The sequence below is a fragment of the Heterodontus francisci genome, chromosome 7 (genome assembly GCF_036365525.1).
Source record: "Heterodontus francisci isolate sHetFra1 chromosome 7, sHetFra1.hap1, whole genome shotgun sequence".
Taxonomy (NCBI): domain Eukaryota; kingdom Metazoa; phylum Chordata; class Chondrichthyes; order Heterodontiformes; family Heterodontidae; genus Heterodontus; species Heterodontus francisci.
Window position 1 is genome coordinate 50451549 of NC_090377.1, and position 27545 is coordinate 50479093.

At 44.6% G+C, this 27545-nt stretch overlaps 1 protein-coding gene across 3 annotated transcripts in view; it reads left to right on the plus strand.

The window, feature by feature from the left end:
• osbpl11 (oxysterol binding protein-like 11) overlaps window positions 1-27022 on the plus strand; it is a 121752-nt gene extending 94730 nt beyond the window's left edge. For all 3 annotated transcript variants that reach the window (XM_068035163.1, XM_068035165.1, XM_068035164.1), the window contains 3 exons: window positions 4477-4659; window positions 11966-12119; window positions 25226-27022. In XM_068035163.1, coding sequence (XP_067891264.1) covers window positions 4477-4659; window positions 11966-12119; window positions 25226-25303 — 415 coding nt within the window. In that variant the 3' untranslated portion in view covers window positions 25304-27022. The remainder of the gene's footprint in view (window positions 1-4476; window positions 4660-11965; window positions 12120-25225) is intronic.
• The last annotated feature ends 523 nt before the right edge of the window (window positions 27023-27545 follow it).

Consider the following 27545-nt stretch of genomic DNA (forward strand, 5'->3'; position numbering starts at 1 on the left):
TTAATGTGGGATTAGTATAAATTGGTGGTTGATGGTCGGCACAGACTCGGTGGGCCGAAGGACCTGTTTCAGTGCTGTATCTGAATAAATAAATAAATAAAATAAAGGAAGCTAATTTTAAAGTTGAGATATTGCTTGACTGGGAACCAATGTAGGTCAGTGAGCCCAGGGTTAATGGGCGAATGGAACTTGGTATGAGTAAGGCCACCAGCAGCAGAGTTTTGGATGACCTCATGTTTACAGAGTAGAATGTGGAAAGTCAGCCAGGAGTTTGATAGAATATTCAGGTCTGGAGGTAACAAAGGTATGAAATAAGTTTCAGTAGCAGGAGTTGAGGCACGGGTGAAATCGAGCCATATTACGGCGATGGAAAGAAGCATAAGGACCTCTTATGCATTCCCCACTTTCTTGTCGCACAAATGGCGGTTGAGCCTTCAGCCATCCAGGCCCTAAGCTCCAGAATTTCTTCCCCAAACCAATTTGCCTTTCAATCTCTCCTCTAAGAAGCTGCTTAAAACCTACCTCTCTGATTACACATTTGGTCACCTGTCCTACTGTCCTATTGTTTGGCTTGGTGTCAGATTTTGTCTGATTACACTTCTGTGAAGTGCCTCAGAATGTTTTACAATGTTAAAGGTGCCATATAAATGCATGTGGTTATTGAGATAAAGAAGTGGTTAGAGATTTTTCAGTAGATTGGGAAGGATGGGTAATTCTAGAATGGGCATTTTGAGCAAGGAATGACAGTGATTTTGAAAGGGAGTTGGGTAGGAAGGGGTCAGTAAAGCTGGTGGTGGGCCTCCTGAAAGAGATGAGCGACAAGAAGATGGTAGAGGGAGAAAGAAACTGCAAAATGACATGGGAATCGGGGATAGCATAATTGAGGGGGTCATGAGTTGGGGAAGTGGGGGATTGGAGATAGCAGCCAAGTCTGTCTAAATTTTGAAGATTAAAATTAATGAACTCTTTTCATTTGATGGAGATGAGTGTGTCTCCTTTTTACCAGGAGTTATGGGGGATACCTATAACAACTGAAGAAGATGGCTGTTCAACTGCATGTTTCATTCTTGCCCCGAGATATTGAGATTGGTCGTATGGGGGTAGGCGGTGGCGTAGTGGTATTATTACTGGACTAGTAGCCCAGTGACCCAGGGTATTTCTCTGGGGACATGGGTTCGAATCCCACCACAGCAGAAGTGGAATTTGAATTTAATTAATAAATCTGGAATTAAAAATCTAGTCTAATGATGGCCATGAAACCATTGTCGATTGTTGTAAAAAGCCGTCTGGTTCACTAATGTCCTTTAGGGAAGGAAATCTGCTGTCCTTACCTGGTCTGGCCTACATGTGACTACAGACCCACAGCAATGTGGTTAACTCTTACATGCCCTATGAAATGGCTTAGCAAGCCACTCAGTTGTACCTAACCGCTACGAAGTCAATAAAAAGGAATGAAACCGGACGGACCACCTGGCATCGACTTAGACACCGGAAATGACAACGGCAAACCCAGCCCTGTCGACCCTGCAAAGTCCTCCTTACTAACATCTGGGGGCTTGTGCCAAAGTTGGGAGAGCTGTCCCACAGAGTAGACGAGCAACAGCCTGACATAGTCATACTCACAGAATCATACCTTACAGACAATGTCCCAGACACTGCTATCACCATCCCCGGGTATGTCCTGTCCCACCGGCAGGACAGACCCACCAGAGGTGGCGGGACAGTGGTATACAGTAGGGAGGGAGTTGCCCTGGGAGTCCTCAACATCGACTCCAGACCCCATGATGTCTCATGACATCAGGTCAAACATGGGCAAGGTAACCTCCTACTGATTACCACCGACTGCCCTCCCTCAGCTGATGACTCAGTACTCCACCATGTTGAACACCACTTGGAGGAAGCACTGAGGGCGGCAAGGGCACAAAATGTACCCTGCGTGGGGGACTTCAATGTCCATCACCAAGAGTGGCTCAGTAGCACCACGACTGACCGAGCTGGCCGAGCTGCTAGACTTGGTCTGCGGCAGGTGGTGGGGGAACCAACAAGAGGGAAAAACATACTTGACCTCGTCCTCACCAATCTGCCTGCTGCAGATGCTTCTGTCCATGACTGTATTGGTAGGAGTGACCACCGCACAGTCCTTGTGGAGACAAAGTCCCGCCTTCACATTGAGGATACCGTCCGTCGTGTTGTGTGGCACTATCACTGTGCTAAATGGATTAGATTTCGAACAGATCTAGCAATGCAAAACTGGGCATCCATGAGGCGCTGCGGGCCATCAGCAGCAGCAGAATTGTACTCAACCACAATCTGTAACCTCATGGCCCGGCATATCCCCCACTCTACCATTACCATCAAGCCAGGAGACCAACCCTGGTTCAATGAAGAGTGCAGGAGGGCATGCCAGGAGCAGCACCAGGCATACCTCAAATTGAGGTGTCAACCTGGTGAAGCTACAACACAGGACTATCTGCGTGCCAAACTGCGTAAGCAGCATGCGACAGACAGAGCTAAGCGATCCCATAACCAACGGATCAGATCGAAGCTCTGCAGTCCTGCCACATCCAGCCATGAATGGTGGTGGACAATTAAACAACTAACTGGAGGAGGTGGCTCCACAAATATCCCCATCTTCAATGATGGGGGAGCCCAGCACATCAGTGCGAAAGATAAGGCTGAAGCATTTGCAACAATCTTCAGCCAGAAGTGCAGAGTGGATGATCCATCTCGGCTTCCTCCTGAAGTCCCCATCATCACAGATGCCAGACTTCAGCCAATTCGATTCACTCCACGTGATATCAAGAAACGACTGAAGGCACTGGATACTGCAAAAGCTATGGGCCCTGACAATATTCCGGCAATAGTACTGAAGACCTGTGCTCCAGAACTTGCCGCGTCCCTAGCCAAGCTGTTCCAGTACAGCTACAACACTGGCATCTACCCTGCAATGTGGAAAATTGCCCAGGTATGTCCTGTACACAAAAAGTAGGACAAGTCCAACCTGGCCAATTACCGCTCCATCAGCCTACTCTCAATCATCAGTAAAGTGATGGAAGGTGTCATCAACAGTGCCATCAAGTGGCACTTGCTTAGCAATAACCTGCGCAGTGATGCTCAGGCCACTCAGCTCCTGACCTCATTACAGCCTTGGTTCAAACATGAACAAAAGAGCTGAACTCAAGAGGTGAGGTGAGAGTGACTGCCCTTGACATCAAGGCAGCATTTAACCGAGTATAGCATCAAGGAGCCTGAGCAAAACTGAGGTCAATGGGAATCGGGGAATCGGGACTCCGCTGGCTGGAGTCATACCTAGCGCAAAGGAAGATGGTTGTGGTTGTTGGAGGTCAATCATCTGAGCTCCAGGACATCACTACAGGAGTTCCTCAGGGTAGTGTCCTGGGCCCAACCATCTTCAGCTGCTTCATCAATGACCTTCCTTCAATCATAAGGTCAGAAGTGGGGATGTTCGCTGATTGCACAATGTTCAGCACCATTCGTGACTCCTCAGATACTGAAGCAGTTTGTGTAGAAATGCAGCAAGACCTGGACAATATCCAGGCTTGGGCTGATAAGTGGCAAGTAACATTTGCATCACACAAGTGCCAGGCAATGACCATCTCCAACAAGAGAGAATCTAACCATCTCCCCTTGACATTCAATGGCATTACCATCACTGAATCCCCCACTATCAACATCCTAGGGGCTACCATTGACCAGAAACTGAACTGGAGTAGCCATATAAATACCGTGGCTACAAGAGCAGGTCAGAGGCTAGGAATCCTGAGGCGAATAACTCACCTCCTGACTCCCCAAAGCCTGTCCACCATCTACAAGGCACAAGTCAAGTGTGTGATGGAATACTCTCCACTTGCCTGGATGGGTGCAGCTCCAACAACACTCAAGATGCTCGACACCATCCAGGGCAAAGCAGCCTGCTTGATTGGCACCCCATCTACAAACATTCACTCCCTCCACCACCGACGCACAGTGGCAGCAGTGTGTACCATCTACAAGATGCACTGCAGCAATGCACCAAGGCTACTTAGACAGCACCTTTCAAACCTGCGACCTCTACCAACTAGAAGGACAAGGGCAGCAAATACATGGGAACACCACCACCTGCAAGTTCCCCTCCAAGTCACACCATCCTGACTTGGAACTATATCGCCGTTCCTTCACTGTCGCTGGGTCAAAATCCTGGAACTCCCTTCCTAACAGCACTGTGGGTATACCTACCCCAAATGGACTGCAGCGGTTCAAGAAGGCAGCTCACCACCACCTTTTCTAGGGCAATTGCGTATGGGCAATAAATGCTGGCCTGGCCAGCGTCGCCCAGATCCCATGAATGAAATTTTAAAAAAAATTCATAGCATGGGAACAACTGGAACTGAAGTTGCTTTTTAGTTCACTAAAGTTTGATGGTTATATCCCGAGAAATTTTTATGTGATCCAGAAATGTTTAACTTCTCCCTCCAGGGTGACAGCTGAAGTAAAACACAATTCAACGAACACAGTTGTATGCAGAGTGCAGGGTGAATGGAATGGTCTGCTTGAATTCACTTACAACAATGGAAACAGTAGAATTGTAGATGTAACTAAACTTCCTGTCACCAAAAAGCGAGTGCGACCTACTGAGAAACAAGGCCCTTTTGAATCCAGGTAAGGAAATTAATAATGTTGTGATATTAAGCACAGTACATTGAATCATCATTTCTGGTACTGCAATAATGGTTCCAAATGAAATTGCTGACTAGCCACAGGTGTGACTACAGAGGGACAGCTTTAGCCATATGAATCAGTTTTTGCAGAAAACACATACACAATGCAGGTAGATGTTCTTCACATACATATTTACATAATGTACATCAATAACCATTGAATGCAGTCTTTCTTTCTTCACCAAAGTTTTGAATTCTGACTTGAATTGATCAGGCACAGCACATCTTAATGTAGCTTCTAGGTTTTCTCCAGCAGTTGCAAATGCTGCTCTGACTTCATTAGAGAGATTGTTGAGAATGGTTAGCATCCTTTCATCTACGAAAGATGATGGACACGCAGCAAACAATCCGTTGAGTTGGGGTGTCTTCTCTTGGTGCACCTTTGCTGATGGCTGTGAAGGCCAATCATTGAGAGGGAGGTTCTGCCACAAGTGCCGCACATGAAGCTGCCAAGTGATGCTGTGAGTTGTTTTTGGCGTTGGCGCCTGTTGCCAAACTGTTGTAGCCCCTGGTCATCGTGGTAGTGCACACCACTCCACAGAAGGTGTCTCCATTTCCCATCATGTCACCAGCTAGTGACTCCCAGATACAATAGTCAACATTTAGAGCTTACATGTCACGCTTGCAAGCATCCTTGAAGTGGAACTTTGGGTGCTCCACTGGTTGTCTGGCTCTGGTTTCCTCACCGCTGTGACAGAAAACCCGCATGCCAAATAGAAAATATTAATTTTGTCGTATGGAACTCTGGCTGAGACCTTTTTACTGGACATGATTACAAATACATTTTAAAAAGCAGAACAGAGCAGCTAAAGATGGCCACGCACAATTTGAATCTGAGAAGCCAAAGGCTGACTGGGAGACAGAGGTGATTACCCAGTCTAGCCAGAACAATAGGGGTATGCTCTGATTCAGTTACCTAGAATGGGTTTTGTCAATATTGGACATCAAAAACGATTGACACCCATTGACTTTGAAAGAGCCAAACCCCCCCCGCCCCACTTTCTAAGTATGTCGGAAGAACTTTGAATTTCAAAAAAAACTTCCAGGAACTTCTGTTTCAAACAGAGGTGGTCATATGACCTACCTGCCTGTGTAACTGTGTTTGTGAATTGTGCCTAACTCCAAAGAAGAAAGCATCGCGTTCTCTTGCGCTCCTTCCCGCCCCCCCCCCCCCCCCCCCCCCCGCCAGGGAAGGCAGTGGCATAGCGGTAATATCACTGGACTAAAGTACGAAAAGTCCTGATCAGGGAACTCCTCTTTGCTGACGATGCTGCTTTAACATCCCACACAGAAGAGTGTCTGCAGAGACTCATCGACAGGATTGCGGCTGCCTGCAATGAATTTGGCCTAACCATCAGCCTCAGGAAAACGAACGTCATGGGACAGGACGTCAGAAATGCCCCATCTATCGATATCGGCGATCACACTCTGGAAGTGGTTCAAGGGTTCACCTACCTAGGCTCAACTATCACCAGTAACCTGTCCCTCGATGCAGAATTAAACAAGCGCATGGGAAAGGCTTCCTCTGCTATGTCCAGACTGGCCAAGAGAGTGTGGGAAAATGGCGCACTGACACAGAACACAAAAGTCCAAGTGTATCAAGCCTGTGTCCTCAGTACCTTGCTCTACGGCAGTGAGGCCTGGACAACGTACATCAGCCAAGAGCGACGTCTCAATTCATTCCATCTTCGCTGCCTCCGGAGAATCCTTGGCATCAGGTGGCAGGACCGTATCTCCAACACAGAAGTCCTTGAGGTGGCCAACATCCCCAGCATATACACCCTACTAAGCCAGCGGCGCCTGAGATGGCTTGGCTATGTGAGCCGCATAGAAGATGGCAGGATCCACAACGACACATTGTACAGCGAGCTCGTCACTGGTATCAGGCCCACCGGCCGTCCATGGCTCCGCTTTAAAGACGTCTGCAAACGCGACATGAAGTCCTGTGACATTGATCACAAGTCGTGGGAGTCAGTTGCCAGCGATTGCCAGAGCTGGCGGGCAGCCATAAAGGCGGGGCTAAAGAGTGACGAGTCGAAGAGACTTAGCAGTTGGCAGGAAAAAAGACAGAAGCGCAAGGGGAGAGCCAACTGTGTAACAGCCCTGTCAACCAATTTTATCTGTAGCACCTGTGGAAGAGTCTGTCACTCTAGAATTGGCCTTTATAGCCACTCCAGGCGCTGCTCCACAAACCACTGACCACCTCCAGGCGCTTACCCATTGTCTCTCGAGACAAGGAGGCCAAAGAAGTAATCCAGACTCCTAGGCTAATGCTCTGGGGACATGGGTTCGAAACCCACCACAGCAGATGGTGAAATTTGAATTCAATTAATAAAAATCTGGAATTAAAAATTAGTCTAATGGTGACCATGAAACCATTATCGATTGTTGTAAAAACCCTTCTGGTTCACTGGCACTGGAAATCTGCCAACATGTGATTTCAGACTCTAAATGTAGTTGACTCTTAACTGTCCTCTGACATGGTCGAGTAAGCCACTCAGTTCAAGGGCAGTTAGGGATGGGCATTTGTTGCCTCGCCAGCAATGCCAGCATCTCATGAAAGAAGATAAAAAAGCGAAGTCCAGAGAAGCCTCAATGACAGCTACTAAGCCTCAAGATGACAGATCTTTACAGGCAACAACCAGGGGACACTGCTAAAGCCCCTCTCCTGCCTTCCGGAACCAGAAAAGCAAGCCCGAATTGTGCACGTGGCCCAGTGAGGACTTCGAGACTTTCACTTCAACTAAGGACACTGAAACTCAGTATTTGAATTCCATTTATTACGGACTTTACTTCAACCTCCCAACTCTCTTTTTCTCCCCCTCTATATCTATTTTTGTGTGTGTGCATATTTTAGTAATTTTAATCCGTTTGGAGTGATAAGGTTAATAAACTTAAATCTTTGTTGTTTAAACTCAAGAAAACCTGTTTGTCTGGTTCATTTACAATTATAATTAGAGCAGGAGCAAGCGCTCACTGAGGTGGTAAGTTAAATCACTGTGTTTAAAAGATAAACCCTGTTGCTGTCAAACCAGAGAAGGGATGAAAGGGGAGCCTGAGACCGAAACCCCTTCCTCACCTGGTCATAACACCATACAGAATGTCCTTGGGTATGCGACCGTCTTCCATCCTGCAGACATGTCCGATCCATCGAAGCAGTCTCTGTTTGATTAATGCCAACACACTTGGGAGCAGACAGCAAAAATTGAAATTATTGAGCTTCTTTTCCTGGTAGCTGTAAGTCGCCCATGTTTCACAACCATACAGCAAAGTGCTGAGAACCATTATAAACCATCAGCTTGATCCTAAAGGTTAGCTTGTGGTTTTTGCGAGTTGGCCAAAGGTGATAGCTGCTTTCCCTTTGCATCAAGGGACAGATTGTCTGTCACCCTGGACCCAAGGTAGCAGAATTTGCTAACGAGTTCCAGTGGGGTGTTATGTAGTGTGATCAGGGGCGGAGATACAACACCTTGTCTCGTGACCACGGTTTTCTTGGCACGTATAGTCAAGGAGAACATGAGTTTTTGGAGCTGAGTTTCCATGTGGGCAACTAGCGCAGCATCATCAGCATAGAGAAGTTCTTTGATCAGGACTCGATACGTTTTTGTCTTTGTAGAGCTTGCCATCTGACCTAGTGTGCAAGTAGTGGTGCAAGTGAGGAGCATGGAGAAGATGCCAAACAGAGTAGGGGCTAGGATGCAACCTCCTTTCATTCCATTCTTCACTCCGAAACTGTCGGAAATGGAGCCATCAAGCTGTACAGTGCAGTGCATGTTGTCATGGAAGGAGCGGGTGAGACTGATGAGCTTCGGTGGACAGGCAATTTTTCCCAAAATCTTGTAGAATTCTGCTTTGTTGAGAATGAACTTGTATGAGATATGCCAGACCTGCACCTGCTTTCCAATGCAATTAGATAGTATAGAGTCATAGTTATTTACAGCACAGAAGGAGGCCATTTAACCCATTAATTCTGTGCCAGCTCTGTGTAGAGCAATCCAATTAGTTCTGTTCCCCCACTCTATCCCTGTAGCCCTGTAAGTTTAATTCCCTCAGGTGCCCATCCAATTTCCTTTTGAAAGCATTCTGCATCTCTGCTTCCACTACCCTCGTAGACAGCAAGTTCCAGATCATAACCACTTGCATTTTTAAAAAAAAAGTTCTTCCCTCCTGCATCTCCTGCTCAAAACCTTAAATCTATAGCCCCTCGTCTTTGTATCATCAGCTAATGAGAACGGTTTTCTTTGTCTGCCTTATCCAAACCTGTCGTAATCTCCCCTCAATCTCCTTGCTTCACGGAGAACAACCCCAGCTTCTCCAACCTAACCTTGTAACTAAAATCCTTTATCCCTGGAACCATTCTGGCAAATCCCCTCTGTACCCTCTCAAGGACACTTATATTCTTCCCAAAATGTAGTGACCAGAAGTGGAAGCAATACTCCAGTTGTGGCCTAACCAAAGCTTTATAAAGGTTCAGCATAACTTCCTTGCTTTTGTACTGAATACTTCTATTTATGAAGCCCAAGATCCCATACGCTTTGCTAACCACTCTCTCAATATGTCCTGCCACCTTCAAAGATCTATGCATATGCACCCTGAGGTTGCTTTATCCCTGCACTCTCTTTAGATCTGTGCTATTAAACCTATGTTGCCTCTCCCTATTCCTTCTGCCAAAATGCATCACCTCACACTTCTCTGTATTACATTCCATCTGATGATGTTTCTATAGTGCTGAATCCTGGCAGCTTAACTGAATGGACAAAACTGTGCAAATGAATTTCAATGTAGGCAAATGTGAGGTCATCCACTTTGGGCCGAACAAGGATAGAACAGAGTACTTTCTAAATTGTGAAAAGCTAGAACAGTGAAGGTCCAATGACACTTGGGGTCCAGGTACATAAATTAAAATGTCATGAGCAGGCACAGAAAATAATCAAAAAAAGCAAACAAAATGCTGACCTTTAGATTGCAAGTAGGTAGAAATTATGCTACAGCTATACAAAACACTGCTTCGACCACACCTGGAGTACTGTGAGCAGTTCTGGGCACCACAACTGTGGAAGGATATATTGGCCTTGGAGGGAGTGCAGCGCAGATTTACCAGAATGATAAAATAAAAACAAAGTGCGGGAAATACTCCAGGTCTGGCAGCATCTGTGGAGAGAGGAGCAGAGTTAATGTTTCAGGTCTAAAACCTTTCATCAGAACTGGCAAAGGTTAGAAATGTAATAGGTTTTAAGCAAGTGAAGGGGGAGGCGGGGAAAGAGAACAAAAGGGAATGTGTGTGATAGGGCAGGAGGGATAAAATGACGAAAATGTCATGGGACAAAGGCAAAGGGAGTGCTAATAGTTGTGGTAAAAGGCAAAGCATTAGTCCAGAGAGAGTGTTAATGGCAGAACAATGAACAGCTCTGTCCAAAAGCACAAATGTGAAAAACCAAGTTTAAGGCAGGCACGTGGTTAAGAAAGAATTAAATAAAATAATAAAAAAGGTCAGTCATGCTCTGAAATTGTTGAACTCAATGTTGAGTCCAGATGGCTGTAGAGTGTCTAATTGGTAGATGACATGCTGTTCCTCAAGCTTGTTTTGATGTTCACTGGAAGGGTGCAGCAGGCCAAGGACAGAAATGTGGGCATGAAAGCAGGATGATGAATTGAAATGGCAGAGGTGGGGCTGTTCACTGATGATTGCACAGTGTTCAGCTCCATTCGCAACCTCTCAGATAGGAAATAGTTCATGCCCGCCTGCAGCATAGCTTGAACAACATTGAGGCTTGGGCTGATAATTGACAAGTGTCATGCAGGCCCTCACCTGCCAAGAATGAAGCACACATTATTTCGCCACATGAACATTAAAACTTAAAATTGTTGCTGGGAAGAAAAGAGGGCCTGCCAGGCCACTCACGGGAAAGACCTTTTTTGCATACTAGCAGACTGCGTTGGAACAAAGGAATCAGTTCCTGCTCCCTCAATATACAGAAGATGTGGTCAGACCAGTTTAGTCTCACAACTAACTGGCTGTTGGGGTTTTTTTGAATTTGAACTTGCCACAGGGTATTTGAACTCTGAAAGCTCTTTGCTTCTGGACTGAGAACATCACCTGTCTGCTCCCATCTTTTTCTCACGGAACTGAAGACCCATTGAAGACGCATGAACCCCAAGAGAGAAAAGTCTCCGATAGTGAACAAAGTTTAAGAAGAATATTGGGCCCCAACAAAAAGCAAGACTACCTACAAAAGGAATACAGTGAGCTCGAAGCATAGTAACAAGAAACTCTTCTGATATTGCCTCAAACCTCTCTAATTTTTCTTCTCTTTTCTGTCTCCATTTGCATGTGCGTATCGTGTATGCATGATAGCGTGGGACGCGGCGTGTATCTGTAGGCATCAACCAAATTAGAGTTCAAGTTTTAATAAATTTCACTTTTCTTTAAACCTAAGAAAGCCTGTTTATGCTCATTTCTTTACCTTATAATTGGAAAGTGGTGAATAAGGATTCACCAAGGGGGAGCTCAAAACACGGTGGTTAAAATCAAATCCTGTTACAATAACACCAGGTGAAGACAGTAAAAGACCTCATGACACCTTTCTCACCTGGTTGTAACAAGAAGTAACATTCATACCACACAAATCCAATTATCAGCTCTAACAGAGAGCGTAACCACTTCCCTTTGACATTCAATGCCAGTACAGTTACTGAGTCCCCCACCATCTACATCCTGGGAAGTCACCATTCATCAGAAACTCAGCTGGACCAGCCACACACATGTCGTGGCTACCAGAACAGGTCAGATGCTGGGTATTCTTCAGCATGTGGCTCACCTCCTGGCTTCCCAAAGCCTGCCTACCACATACAAGGCGTAAGTTAGGAATGGGATGGAATACTGTTGATTTACGTGTATAGGTGCAGCTCCAATAATATTCAAGAAGTTCAAGAGCATCCAGGACAAAGCAGTCCATTTGATTGGCACCCGATCTACTGGCTTAAGCATCCACTCTTAGTCACATACCATCCTGACTTGGACATATATCACTATTCCTTCATTGCCACTGGTCCAGAATTTTGGAACACCCTACCTACAGCATAGGGGGGAATCACCTTTGCAGCGTAGACTGTAGCGCTTTAAAACAACAATTCATGACCACTTCTCTGGTGCATTTAGGTTTGGTTAATAAATGCCCACATCTGATGAATGAATTTTTTAATGTTCCGTATAATGTATTTTGTTGTGTAATTTGTTTATCTGACAGACGCTTGTGGCAACATGTGACTGAAGCTTTGAGGATAAGCAACATAGACAAGGCAACTGAATATAAGAGCTTACTGGAGGAACGTCAGAGATCAGAAGCGCGACACCGTGCAGAGACAGAGACACCGTGGCAAACAAAATATTTCCATCAAGAGGTAGGTTTTTAAATGTGCATTCCTGTAATTTATGGAAAAATCTTAAGTATATTAGAATTAACACCTTTGTAGCAGGGTGTAGAACTTGGGATTCTTGAAATCATTTCTTCGCTGTGGGTCAGGAAGGTAGTCTCACTGCTGTTTTCGTAAGTGCTTCCAACCCTGGCGAATTTGGTATTTATTAGGAGTTCCACACCGGAAAAGGAATTATTTCCAGAAATCTGCACCTTGTACAGAATTTTAACTGGCTAATAATTCTAAATTGCCTGCCAGTTTTCCGCGAATAAATATATTTTCACAGGATTTATTTTATGGTGTGTTTCAGTTGCCTACTGCATGCTGTTGTGTGCACTTTATTTTTCAGTATTTGTGCAGTACCAAGACAATCTGGAAAAGGCTGCATTTTCTGACAACACAACCACTAGGTGGTGCAGTACTAGCACATGCGCAAATGTAGCCTCTTCCACTGAAACGTCACTGTCTGCGACGTTCAGGCAGCTGCCAGGATTTAAGATGGCGCTGCTCAATTTATCACGGAAAAACAACTTCAACCCGAAACTCCCCTCAATGGCTGCCATCACCGCCTCCATCCCACCCCCAACAGGCCCCCGCTCCCTCCTGCCATTGCGCTTCTCTCAATTGGTCCCTCCTGTGCCCATCTTCTCACCGCTGGCTCCCCGCTGCCTTCCCTTAAGCACTTGCTACAACCTCGCCGTTTTCCCCCTTCCCTCAGTCGCTCACTCCAGACGTCGCCACTGCTCCACCCCACCCTTTCCCCTCCCCTCGGCCGATTGTTCCTCGCTCCTTGCTTCCCGCCTCCGCCCCACCACCTCGCTGCCTGGCCGCTTGCTCCCCACTCCCGCTCCTCCAGACGCTAGCTCCAAGCCATGCCACTTCCCTTCTCTTGGCTGCTCACTCCCACATTCGATCGTTCTTCGCACGCCGCCAGATGAAGCAAGGCAGGCCACGAGGGGTGACGTGGCGACATAAGAGCGAGTGGCCGAGAGGAGGAAAGCGGCGCGGCCTGGAGCTAGCGGCTGGAGGGAGGGGGGCTGGGAGCGGGGAGTGAGCGGCTGGAGAGCCGGTGGGGGGTGCGGGAAGCATAGAGTAGGGAACAATCGGCCGAGGGAAGTGGGAGGGAGCAGTGGCGAGGTCTGGAGCAAGTGGCTGAGGGAGAGGCAAAGCGGCCGGTAATGGGGAGGAGGAGAAAGCGACGAGGCCTGGAGCAAGTGGCCGAGGCGGGAGAGTATGGCTGATTGGGGGGAAGCAGGCAGGGGTTGCGAGTAGCTGAGTTGGGTGGAGCGAGTGGCAGGGATCGAGTTCCAGCCTCAAAGTGCCCCATTCAGCTGCTCGATGACGTTGGCGTTACATGATGATGTTTTCCTGTGCATGCACCAGTTAGTCCTGGCAAGATGTAGGCTGCACATGTGCAGCATCTCACAGAGCAGGAGACTATTTGCGCATATGTGCTGCTTGGAGCGTTCTGATGAAGTTGGCGGGCCGCTGCGTTGTCAGGAGTCACGTTGTTTGGAAAATGACTGCACTGAAAGAGGCAACGCAGCCTGTTACATCTGTGCCAGCCCTTTGCTAGATGAATCCAAAACTAATTGAAATGTCCTGCATTCTCCCCCAGCCATGTATCTTCCTCTGTTTCAAATCCTTATGGAATCTTAGAATGATACAACACAGACAAAGGCCATTCAGCCCATTGCGCCTGTGCCAACCCTTTGATAGAGCTATCCAATTAATCCAACTCCCCTGCTCTTTCCCTATAGCCCTGTAATTTTTTTTTCTTCAGGTGTTTATTCAGTTCTCTTTTGAATGTTACTCTTGAATCTGATTCCATCATTCTTTCAGGCAGTGCATTCCAGAACAAAACTACTTGCTGTGTAAAACAAAAAGGTTTTGTCATATCGCCTCTAGTTTTGCCAGGCACCTTAAGTCTGCATTTTCTGGTTACCAACCTTTCTGCCTCTGGAAAAGTTGCTCATTATTTACTGTAACAAAACCAGTCATGAGTTTGAATACCTCTATCAAATCTTTTCTTCACCTTCTCTGCTCTAAGAACAAGCCCAGCTTCTCCAGTCTCTCCACATAACTGGTACCATAAAACTCTCCTGCATCCCCCTTCATTCCTAAAGTATGGTGCCTGAAATTGAACACAGTATTCCAGCTGAGGCCTAACCAGTGTGTCATAAAGCTTTAGCATTAGGGTTGGTATTCCTCCTTCTAAGAAATATGATGGACACGCAGTAAACAATCCATTTAGGTGCGGTGTCTTCTCTTGGTGCACCTTTGTTGATGGCTGTGAAGGCTAATCATTGAGAGGCAGGTTCTGTCACAAGTGCAGCATGTGAAGCTGCCAAGTGACGCTGAGTTGTTTTTGACATTGGCGCCTGTTACCAAGCTGCTGTAGCAACTGATCATCATGGTGGTGCACACCAATCCCAGGATGTGTTGCCATTTCCCATTTCACCAGCTAATGACTCCCAAAGCTTTAGCGTAACCTCTTGCTTTTGTATGCTATGCCTCTATTAATAAAGCCAAGCTTCCCATATGCTTTTTTGACAGTCTTCTCAAATTGTCTTTCCACCTTCAAAGATTTATGTAAAACACCCTCATGTCTCTGTTTCCTATGCCCTTTAAAATGGTATCATTCAGTTCAAATTGCCTCTCCTCACTTTTCCTATAAAAATATATCATTTCACACTTCTCTGCGTTAAATTTCATCTCTCTTGTCTTATACCTTGTATTTGCAAGTCCAGATCATTACATAACCAAAAGAGCAGTGGTTCTAATATTGACCCCTGAGACACAGCACTGTATACCTCCCTCCTGTCTGAAAACAATCATTCACCTCATTACAGCCCTGGTTCAAACATGGACAAAAGAGCTGAATTCCAGAGATGAGGTGAGAGTGATTGTCCTTGGCATCAAGGCAGTATTTGACCAACTGTGGCATAAAGGAACCCTAGCAAAATTGAAGTCAATAGGAAACGGGGAAAACACTCCACTGGTTGAAGTCATACATGTTGTGTTTTCTTCTCCTTGTGCTTACTAACAAATAAACTTCAAGGCACCAATCACGCATACGGGATTAGTTAATGCACAAATACGAAGGTTCATTTAGTAAGGAGTTGAACAGTTGGTAGCAACATTACTAAGTAGGAGAACTTGTACATATGTCTGATCTGGTTGACTCAGTCTGCTGTGAGGGGCCAGAGTCTGAGTCACATGATACATTGCATCATTTCTCTTCTAGTAATGTATACAGAAAACATAACCACATCCACTTAAAGGCGTACCACAACATTCTCCCCCTTTTTTCCCCAAATAAACAGCTCCCCCTTACAAATAACCATAACTAGTTATGATACACGGGAATGCTGTTTATACATTACAGATACGAGTTAAGAGACTCAAATTTATAAGTTCATATGAACATACGAATTAGGAGCATGAGTAGGCCACTTGGCCCCTTGAGCCTGTTCCGCTATTCAATAAGATCATGGCTGATCTGATTGTAACTGCGACTCCACATTCCCAACTACCCCAAATAACCTTTCACCCCCTTGCTTATCAAGGATCAATCTACCTCTGCCTTAAAATATTCAAAGACACTGCTTCCACTGCCTTTTGAGGAAGAGAGTTCCAAAGAATCATGACCCTCTGAGAAAATCTCTCATCTCGGTCTTAAATGGGTGAGTTCTTATTTTTAAGCGGCTCCTTCTGCTGATTTGACATATTTTCCTGACATGCCTTGCACTTGTTAACTGTGGCTTCAATGTTATCGTTCATACATGGCCAATATACTATCTCTCTCGCTAGCCTCCTCGCATGTTCTATGCCTGTATGTGACTGATGAAGTTGCTGTAGTATGTCAAGTCACAATGATTCCTGTATGATGACCTGCTTGCCCTTGAAGATGATTCTTTGGGATATGTCTAGCTCGTCCCGATAAGCCCAAAACTGTGTCACGTGCTCGTGGACGTCCTGAATGGAGTCTGGTCATCCTTCGATAATTGTTTCTCAGTGTTCCTGCAGAGTTGAATACTTGGCCACCATGTGGATGCTGCACTTGTGTAGTGGATTAATCGATGTTATGGCACCCTCTCTGAAGTGTAATGTTGCATCTCCCTGAAAACTGGCTATCTTATCAAAACACTCAGGATATTGCAATGTCAGATCCCTAGCCAAAGTGATAGTTGTATCTTCTGATGCTGAGCTGCCTTCCGGTACCTGCTTGATCCCATGGATAGTTAGCAATGTGAGATCTCGACATGCCAGCAGACCTGCAATGGCTGGAGTATAATGTAGGGAAGTGTGAAGTTTTTCACTTTGGATGTAAGGATAGAAAAGCAGAATTTTTTTTAAAGGTGTGAAACGTGTAAGTGTTGCTGTTCAAAGAGATTTGGTGTGCTTGTACAAGGAACGCAGAAAGCTAGCATGCAGGTACAGCAAGCGATTAGGAAGGGAAATGGAATGTTGGGCTTTATTGCCTGGGGGTTAGAGTACAGGAATAAAGAAGTCTTGCTACGATTGTGTAGGGTTTTAGTGAGACCACATCTGGAGTACTGCGTACAGTTTTGGCCTCCACATTTAAGAAAAGATATACTTGCATTGGAGGCGGTACAGTGAAGGTTCACTAGATTGGTCCCTGGGATGTGGGGTTTGTCCTTTGATGAGAGGCTAAGTAAATTGGGCCTATAATTCTCTGAAGTTTAGAAGAATGAGAGACTATCTCATTGAAAAATACAAGATTCTGAAAGGGCTGGATAGGGTAGACGCTGAGACATTGTTTCCACTGGTCGGGGAATCTAAAACACAGGCACAGTCTCAGGATAAGGGACTGAGATGAGGAGAAATTACTTCACTCAAAGGGTTGTGAATCTTTGGAATGCTGTACCTCTGAGGTAAGGGGTAAGGCTGGGATAGACAGATTTTTGGTCTCGGAATCAACAGATGTTGCAAGTGGGCGGGAAAGTGGAGTTGAAGCCTAAGATCAGCCATGAATGGCGGAGCAGGCTCAATTGGCCATATGGTCTACTCCTGTTTCTATTTCTTGTGTTCTTGTGGGCCTTTGGTTTCTATTATGTAGTACGTTTGTGATGCCCAGGATGACTGGTTATATTTAGACTTCAGCAAGATGGATCCTAAACACTGAATTGTTGATCCATTATATGTTGATAGCTTCATGGCCTTTTACTTCTGTGGGTACTTTGCATATTGAACTCTGGGGCAGTATGTTGGCACTTGCCCCTGTGTCTATTTTTGTCAGTCGTGACGGTTTACTGACTTTGAGGACAGATGATCTGAATCATGGCAAATACTTCTGATGGTGCAATGGCATCTGATTTCTGCGACATGGTCAATGTGGAGTGTATGCTCACCATACCTTGCAACGTCTTCATCATCATCATCGTCATTTGTTTTTACTGCCACTTTCTTGTGCATGCTTTGCCTATGGGATCTGGTACGGTATTGCTTGTTTATGGTCTGCTTGAGCCTTTGCATGACTTCTCGTAGCTCTTTCAGCCTTTACTCTTCTGCATTGCTGATGCCACGCCCCTTGGTGCCACATGCCTTGCAGAAATTATGAAATGCTGGGCAACTCTTCGGTGCACATTGAAGTCCGCACCTTCCACATGTCGTTCCGGGTTTGGCTAATCTGGTCAACAGTTGGGGTAGCACGCAAGACGTGCAAGCTTTGTCAGCTTGTAATGATCATCTCATACTTTCGTCCATCTTTGAATAGCTCATCAATGCTGCAGCCTTTGGGTTTATCCAGTAGATCTTTTTGAAAAGCATCTATTGGTGTAGATGCAATCACTAATTCGGCAATTCTATCTGCCAGCTCTGCTGTTGACAGTATGATAAACTTCAGATGATGGATACGGAAATTCTCATTGACCCTTGACTACACTTCCAAAGTTGTCCAGATCTTCTTGGGATCTGTTTGGTCTTCTTTGAGCCTGGATGTGTTGAGCCTATGTAAAACTTAATTTCCTATGGCTAAACTAATCTTTATGGTCTGCTTGTCTGATTCAGACACGCCCAAGTTGACAAACCATAACCGTGCATTGCTTAAATAGTTTAGACTCAGAGTAGGTTAGCCAACTTCCAATTTAAACTTGGGTGTTTTGGTAACATTTTTGCAATATTCCCCAGACCTTTCTTCCTGCCGTTTTAAATGAATACTCCTGCTGCTTTACTGATGAAGATTCAAATGCTTTAAACTCACTGCAGTATTTCAGTTGCTTGTAGTTCCTCTGTACACCACAGCTCGTTCCACTGCTGCTGCAGCACTTGGGATGAGTGATACTGTTGCCACTTGTTTGTGCGTTTCTGAAGCTCTGCCCATGAAGCTGGGTCGTGGTGGGAATGCACCACGATGCTCCACAAAGTGAATAATGGCGCTGAAGACTTTTCCAACCTTCATCTCTCGATTTCACCTGTCATTTTTGCGACCTTACTCAGCCCGATTTTTGCAACATTTCTCGGTTTTTGGTTCTCTCTTGCCCCATGATCGATCCGGCAGCCTGTGGCCCAGCTACTCACCTTCCCCGACTAAGTACTGCCCAGTGCTGCACCTCTCGTCGCGCTTTCCTGCCTGTTCAACTCATGGATTATGCACTACGATCTCTGGTTAGAGACTACACACTGTTAACTGAGCGGTTTAAAAGTTCGAATGTTTTCCTGCTTACCAGCTGCTTCCATCAGCACTGGCACCACGTTCTGTACAGTGTGCTTGGAAATGAAAAATCCTCCACCACTGCCACCATAATGCGTTTTTCTTCTCCTGTTTACTAACAAATTAACGTCAAAGCACTGACCATGCATAAGGGATTGGCTAACACATAAATGCAAGGTTTATTTAATAAGGAAATGAAGAGTTGGTAGCAGCATTATTAAGTAGGGGAACTTGTAAACATGTCTGATCTGGTTGCTCCCTCACCGCAGGCTGAGACAGAGTCTGAGTCCCATGATGCAGTGCATCATTTCCCCCCTAGGAATGTGTACAAAAAACATAACCACACCCACTTAAAGCTGTACCACAACAATACCTAGCACAGAGGAAGATGGTTGTGGTTGTTGGCGGCCAATCATCTCTGCCCCAGGACATCATTTCAGGAGTAGTGTCCTAGCCCAACCATCTTCAGCTGCTTCTCTCCAACATAAGTTCAGAAGTGGGGATGTTCGCTGATGATTGCATAGTGTTCAGTACTATTCACAACTCCTCAGATACTGAAGCAGTTTGTGTCCGCATGCAGCGAGACCCGGACAACATTCAGGCTTGGGCTGATAGTTGGCAAGTAACATTCAAAGAACAAAGAACAGTGCAGCACAGGAACAGGCCATTCGGCCCTCCAAGCCTGCGCTGATCTTAATGCCTGTCTAAACTAAAACCTTCTGCACTTCTGGGGTCCGTATCCCTCTATTTCCATCCTATTCATGTATTTGTCAAGATGCCTCTTAAACGTCGCTATCGTACCTGCTTCCACCACCTCCCCCGGCAGCAAGTTCCAGGCACTCACCATCCTCTGTGTAAAAAACTTGCCTCGCACCTCCCCTCTAAACTTTGCCCCTCGCACCTTAACCCTATGTCCCCTAGTAACTGACTCTTCCACCCTAGGAAAAAGCTTCTGACTATTCACTCTGTCCATGCCACTCATAACTTTGTAAACCTCTATCATGTCACCCCTCCACCTCCGTCATTCCAGTGAAAACAATCCGAGTTTATCCAACCTCTCCTCATAGCTAATGCCCTCCAGACCAGGCAACATCCTGGTAAACCTCTTCTGTACCCTCTCCAAAGCCTCCACGTCCTTCTGGTATTCCATTCATGCCACACAAGTGCCAGATAATGACTGTCCAACAAGAGAGCATCTAACCATCTCCTTTGACATTCAGTGGCATTTCCATCGCCGAATCCCCCACCTTCAATATCCTGGGGGTTATTATTGACCAGAGACTTAACTGAACCAGCGATATAAATACTGTAGCTACAACAGCAGGTAAGAGACTGGAAATTCTGCAGCGAGTAACTCACCTCCTGTCTCCCCAATGCCTGTCCACCATCTATAAGGCACAAGTGAGGCGTGTGACGGAATACTGTCCGCTTGCCTGAATGAGTGCAGTTCCAACGACACTTGAAGCTCGACACCATCCAAGACAAAGCAGCCCACTTGATTGGCACCCCATCCACCACCTTAAAAATTCACTCCCTCCTCTGTCAATACACAGTAGCAGCAGTATGCACCCCACACAAGATGCACTGCAGCAACTCACCAAGGCTTCTACGACAGCACCTTCCAAACCTGCGACCTGTACCACCAAGAAGGGCAAGGGTAGCAGTGCATGGGAAAGTCACCACCTGCAAGTTCCCCTCCAAGTTACTCACCACCCTGACTTGGAACTGTATTGCGGTTCTTTACTGTTGGTGGGTCAAAATCCGGAAACACCCTCCTGAACAGCACTGTGGGTGTACCTACACCACATGGACTGCAGCAGTCTATGAAGGCGACTCGCCACCACCACCTCAAGTCAATAAATGCTGACATTGCCAGCGATGCCCACATCCCAAAAATGAATTTTATAAAAATATTTTCTGCTTTCTGTCCCTTAGCCAATTTTGTATCCTGGCTACCATTGTCCCTTTAGTCCCATCGGCTTTAATTTTCCGAAGACTAATATGTGATACTTTTTCAAAGTCTTTCAGAAGTCCACATACACAATATCAATGACAACTACCCTCATCAACTCTCAGCATTACTTCATCAAAGAACTTGATGGAAGTTGGTCAAACATGATTTGCCTTTAACAAAGCTGTGCTGTTTTTTATTTATTAAACCATGCTTTTTCAAGTGCCAATTTATTTTGTCCCAGATAATTGTGTCTCAAAGTTCACCTAATGTTAGGCTGACTGACCTGTATTTGCTGGGCTTATTCCCCTCCCCTTCTTTGAATAATTCTCCAGTTCTGCTGCATTCTCCCATTTCCTAGGAGGATTGTGGCCCGAACCTTTGCAGTTTCCACCTTTTCTTCCCTCAGTAACTTGGGCTGCATTCCATCTGGATAGGGTGACATTTCGACGTTGAGGACTCTCAACCTTTTAAGTGCATCCTATTTATCTATATCCTATCCAGTATTTTAACTTCTGCCTTCTTTACTGCAAAATTAGCAGCATCCCCTTTTCTAAAGACATATGCAAAATAGTCATTTAGTGCTTCAGCCATTGCCTCTGACTCCATAAGACTATTTCATTTTTTGGTCCCGACTCAGCCCTCCCCTCCCTTTGACTACCCTTTTATTATTTGTGCTTATAAAAGACTTTTAGGTTCCCTTTTCTGTTAGCCATTGATCTATTCTCATACTCTTTGCCCATCTTATTCCCTTTTTCAGATGTCTTTAGTACTTTGTTTATTCAGCTTGGCCCTCTACTGTATTGTGAGCCTTGCATTTGTCATAAGCCTCCTTTACCTGTCTCATTTCATACTCTCTATCTTTAGTTGTTCAGACAGCTCCAGCTTTGGATGCCCTCAACACCCCCCCCCCTCCCCCAACCACCACCCACACCATGGGAATGTGACAACTCTGCACCTGAACTATCTCTTCTCTGAAGGCCTCCCATTGTTCAGTTACTGCTTTGTCTCCCAGTTTATGATTCCAGTCCACCAGGGCCAGATCCCTTATCAACTCACTGAATTTACGTTTGATTGTTCCTTGCCCTTTTCCATAACTATTACATAATTAATCTCTTAAAGGTGTCTTAGCTGTTCCCTGTGGAAAAGCATTCCATATCTGACTGTGGGGTGGCGTAGTGGTTAGCACCGCAGCCTCACAGCTCCAGCGACCTGGGTTCAGTTTTTTTTTAGAGATACAGCACTGAAACAGGCCCTTCGGCCCACCGAGTCTGTGCCGAACATCAACCACCCATTTTATACTAATCCTACACTAATCCCATATTCCCAACAAACATCCCCACCTGTCCCTATATTTCTGGAGAAAACCCACGCAGACACAGGGAGAACTTGCAAACTCCACACAGGCAGTACCCGGAATCGAAACCGGGTCCCTGGAGCTGTGAGGCTGCGGTGCTAACCACTGCGCCACTGTGCCGTTCTGGGTACTGCCTGTGCGGAGTTTGCAAGTTCTCCCTGTGACTGCGTGGGTTTCCGCCAGGTGCTCCGGTTTCCTCCCACAGCCAAAGACATGCAGGTTGATAGGTAAATTGGCCATTGTAAATTGCCCCTCGTGTAGGTAGGTGGTAGGGAATATGGGATTAGTGTAGGATTAGTATAAATGGGTGGTTGTTGGTCGGCACAGACTACGGTGGGCCGAAGGACCTGTTTCATTTTTGTTTTTATTTATTTTTTTTATTTAGAGATACAGCACTGAAACAGGCCCTTCAGCCCACCGAGTCTGTGCCGACCATCAACCACCCATTTATACTAATCCTACACTAATCCCATATTCCTACCACATCCCCACCTGTCCCTATATTTCCCTACCACCTACCTATACTAGGGGCAATTTATAATGGCCAATTTACCTACCAACCTGCAAGTCTTTTGGCTTGTGGGAGGAAACCGGAGCACCCGGAGAAAACCCACGCAGACACAGGGAGAACTTGCAAGCTCCACACAGGCAGTACCCAGAATTGAACCCGGGTCGCTGGAGCTGTGAAGCTACGGTGCTAACCACTGCGCCACTGTGCCGCCCCAGTGCTGTATCTATAAATAAAATAAATATCTAATAACTTTTTAAGAATATAAAAAGTAGAAACAGGAGTAGACCAGACTGTTCATCGAGCCTGTTGCACCATTCAATAAGATCATGGCTGAACTTCTAGATCTTCCCTTACTTACCTTATCTCCATATCCCTTGATTCCCTCAGTGGCCAAAAATCTATCGGTCTTGAATATACTCATCGACCTCTGGGGTCGTCCGTTCCAAAGATTCACAACCCTCTGACTGAAGGAATGTCTCCTCTTGGTCGTAAATTGCCAACCCCTTATTCTGAGAATATGTCTCCATTTCTAGACTCTCCAGCCAAGGGAAATAGCCTCTCAGCATCTACCCTGCCCTCTAAGAATTTTATGTTTCAATGCGATCACCTCTTGTTCTTCTAAACTCCAGTGAATATAGGCCTATTCTACTCAATCTCTCAACATAAGATAACCTCCACATCCCAGGCATTAATTTAGTGAACCTTTGTTGCACCGCCTGTAATGCAAGTATAACCTCCCTTAGATAAGGAGACCAAAACCGTACTGTTACGACCAGGTGAGAAAGGTGTCTGGGGGTCCCTCTCAGCCTTCACCTGGTCTTGCCGTAACAGGGTTTAATTTCAAACACACCATGTTTTTAGCTCTCCCTTGGTGGATCCTTGTTCACTGCTTTCCAACTATAAGGCAAAGAAACCAGCACAAACAGGCTTTCTTAGGTTTAAAGATGAAAAGTTAAAATGTTATTAAACTTTACTCTAATTCGGTTGACGCCTATGGATACACGACGTGCCCACACTAGCATGCATATGCAATATACACGCATGCAAATAGAGACAGAAAAGAGCAGAAGAAAAAGATAAAGTGGAAAAGTTTGAGACAATATCTGAAGAGTTTTTGTTACAGTTCTTCAAGCTCGCTGTAGAGTCTTTGATTGTAGGTAGATCTTGCTTTTCGTTGGGGCCCAGTATTATTCTTAAACCTTGTTCGCTGCAGGAGACTTTTCTCTTTTGGGGTTCATGTGTCTTCAGTGGATTCAGAGGCTTGTGAGAAAGAGATGAAAGCAGACAGGAGAGATCTCAGTCGGGAGGAAACAGTCTTTGAGTTCAAACTCTGTGGCTAGTTCAAAAACCCTGGAACAGCCAATTAGTCATGTGACCAGCTGGTCCAACCAGTCCTGGCCCCTGTGGATTGCATCACCCCAGCAAGCCCTGGAATGGCTTCCCTACCCCCTCACTGTCGGGTGATCAACATCCATTGTGGGTTGAATGTGTCAGGGAATGGTCCTTTGTCTACACAAGCACCGTCTGTTAGTATGCAAATGTTTTTTTCTAGCCGTGGCTGATCTGTTCAAGTCATTTCCCCTCTCCAGCAACAGTTCAAAATCAATATTCATATGACAAAACCAATGTGCCTCATTCTTGGCAGGTGGGGGCCTGCATGACTACTCAGTACTCCACACGTGGTCTCAGCAATGCCCTATATAGTTGCAGCAAGACTTTCTTACTCTTAGCCTTTATTGCAAGGGGGTTGGTGTATAACGTACCATTGCCATCCTATGTGCTTGCTTATACCTGCAAGTTAACTTTGTGATTTGTGGACAAGGACCCCCCCCCCACCCCCCTCCAAATCCCTCTGACAAACAACATTTGTTAATCTCTCACCTTTCTAAAAAAATTCTCTCTCCCTCCTGGGAAGTATGTGGTGTGCCTTTAAGGCTGGAAAAAGATCAGTACTGCTTTAAGGCAACAAGCTCCAGGGACTGAGTCAAAGAATGCATTCTCGTTGCCGTAGGATACAGCCAGTTTCAAATGTGCATTCTCGTTGCCATAGGATATAGCCATTCGGAGAACAAGGACAAAGATGCAATGTTGCTGATTGACGTTTGAAAATAGCTGAAAAACTGTTTTTTGAGACAGTTAACAGATACATACAGACAGCTGGACGAGCATGAACGGAACAGAGATCTCTGATAATTTAAACTGAAGGAAGGGAAGTTAGACTGTGACAATATCTTATCCCTCAAAAATTCTAAAGCCAAATTGATTCATTAAGAAGTGTTTGCAAGTTGTTAATTGCTGAATTCATCACTGGAGAAGAAAAGCATCACTTCAACTGCTGAACTAGACTACAGACTGTTCTACTGTTTTTTTTTACCCCATCGGATGGCTGTGAGGACTTCAAGCAACCTTGGACTGTTCCACATTGGAAGTTTCCACTTCGGCAGGAGCGTGAATCTGCAAGGCCACTAATTTTTCTATTTTAAATGTTGTCTATCTCTTAATATATTTTGATTGGGGGCTTTGTCTTGTGCGGTCGGTCGTAACAATATAAACCTGCTGCAGACATCTAAAAATTTTTTTAACCTATCTTTTGTAGGGTGATGGATGGATGTACTACAAGCCACTATGGAGATCTACAGGAGACAACACTGAGACAACTGCACCAGCACCTTAGATTCTGTGCAACTGGACTAGAGCAACATGGCTTTAAGTAATAAGCATTCAGAAACATAGCTGTGACCAATGTTGTTTAGCCATAAGGATTTCATATTAAAATGTAAAATGCAGTTAATCTCTCAGCTGCTTTTATTCAACATTTTGTGTCTGTATGAGTGCTCTAAATACACATTGGCATGGTAACATGAAGGGCACTTTAAAGTTACAGGAAAACAAATGAAAGCAATTTTTATCTTCAACTACATTTTGTATCTTATCTAAAGCCTTTTGACTTAAATTACTTTTGGGCAAGGATCTTGTATTATTTTGACACCAGTACTTGAAAGAGGTATTGCTTCAGTGATTGATGCTGCCTCAGAAGAAAGATTTATTTCTAACGGGCACAGTATAGTGCTTTTTTTTGGCTTGTTCGTGCAGTTGACAAGAATGGCTGAGAGGCTGGACTGTTGATTCAGCCTGTAAAATTGTTGCAACAAAAAAATGCCAGGTTGACCTTTTGTCTCAATCTATTATTTAAGATTTTTTTTTTTAAAAAGTCTATTCAGGAGAAATTTGTCGTATGGAGTTCCTTTTAAGTACATTTCTTTAAAAATTGCAGGCAATTAAATAATCCCAAAAAGGGTAAGCAAATTGAAAACAGAGAGTAACTTGTTACATTGAGTAATGTCATTCAAAACAGCTCATTTCTAAAGCGTGTGCCTTACGCTGTACCTTTTTAGCATAGTCTTCCAATTCATGTATGTGACATTCTGTTGTAGCTTAATTATGGCTGCGTTAACTTTTCATCATGAGCTAAAAATGTAATGAATTTTATGAATTTATTTATTTCAAGGTTCTTGCAGAAATCACTTAGTAAGCAAACCTCCATAAGTATAAGCTTTAAAAAGAGGGTGTGATTTTAAAAGAATTACTTTCAAGGGAACAATATAGAGAATATGTCTCTAATGATGGTGAAACCATGATGATTTGCTTCAAGTGTATAAGTCCCGTAAGTCACAACTGTTCTTGGCACAAAGTAAACTATAATCTTTCACAATGGTGAAAAAACCCCAGAACCCACCATCACTGGTGAGGTATTCTGTTTATACTATGCGTGTGTGGCTCTTGAGTGTTGCAATAAATCTGGAATGCCGTATGTTAGTACTGACCATTAAGTGTATTGTCACATTTTTTTCTCTCTTTAGTTAAATATTGACCTTTTGACAATGGAAGTACCATTCATGCTTCCTAGAATAAATTTTGCAATCTGTGCATTGACAGTTGAAAGATGGCTTTCTCTAATTTGTGTGGAAGACATAACTTACAAAATAAGTTCAGAAGTTATGAAATATTCCACATGTCAGATAAGTTGTCATTCATTGTGTGAGATTCTGTTTGTATGATTTTTTAAAAAAAGTTTAATTGAAATCTGAATTCAAAAACCTTCATGTTTTGTTGCAGAGGTATTTGGGAGAGAAATGAGCAGTATACAATACTGACTGTAGAATTTTCCATCTGAGCTATCTTCATAGTGAAATACTAAAGCAGAAAACATTATTCATTGTATTTAAAATCAGATGTGCATTGATAATTATACATCACTTTGGTGATGTTACAGATCTGTATATTTTGCAATCATGTACAATGCACTGAAGGAAACTCAATGACACTCCTGGAGTAGTAGCTAGTGTGAAGAGATTGAATTAAATATACTGCAAAAACAGTCAATTTTACGATCTTTTCTTTTAAAGTTTTATTTGGTCCTAATAATTGTCAATGGAAGTGCAGAATGTGTGCTGTATAACTGAACTATATAGCTGTGCTAATGAATAGTTATAAACAAGTAATTCATCAGTTGTACAGGTAAGACTCAAGTCCTTGTACATTATAAATGTGCTGAATATAGTTGATTCCTGCTCTGCTTTGGAAGGAAACCTTTTATCACAGCTAAAAATACAGAAATACTACAGTACCCCCACAAATGTTGGCTTTTGTGCTGAATATTCTTTTGGATTGAGGATCATTGGTCACTCCTGTAAGCAGACACCAAATCCTCTATGATCAGTATCATCTTTTGCTGCCCAATATTTAGTTCAGCACGAGGATAATGCAAGGATCTTAAGCTAACTTAAGGGTCTTAAGGTATGCTTCACATACTGGCTATTGAAATTTCAGCAGTCAACTGTGTGCATTATCTTTACAAAAGGTGCATTGGAAAACATTGTATCAAGGAAAGAGCAATTTCATATCACAACTGGTTT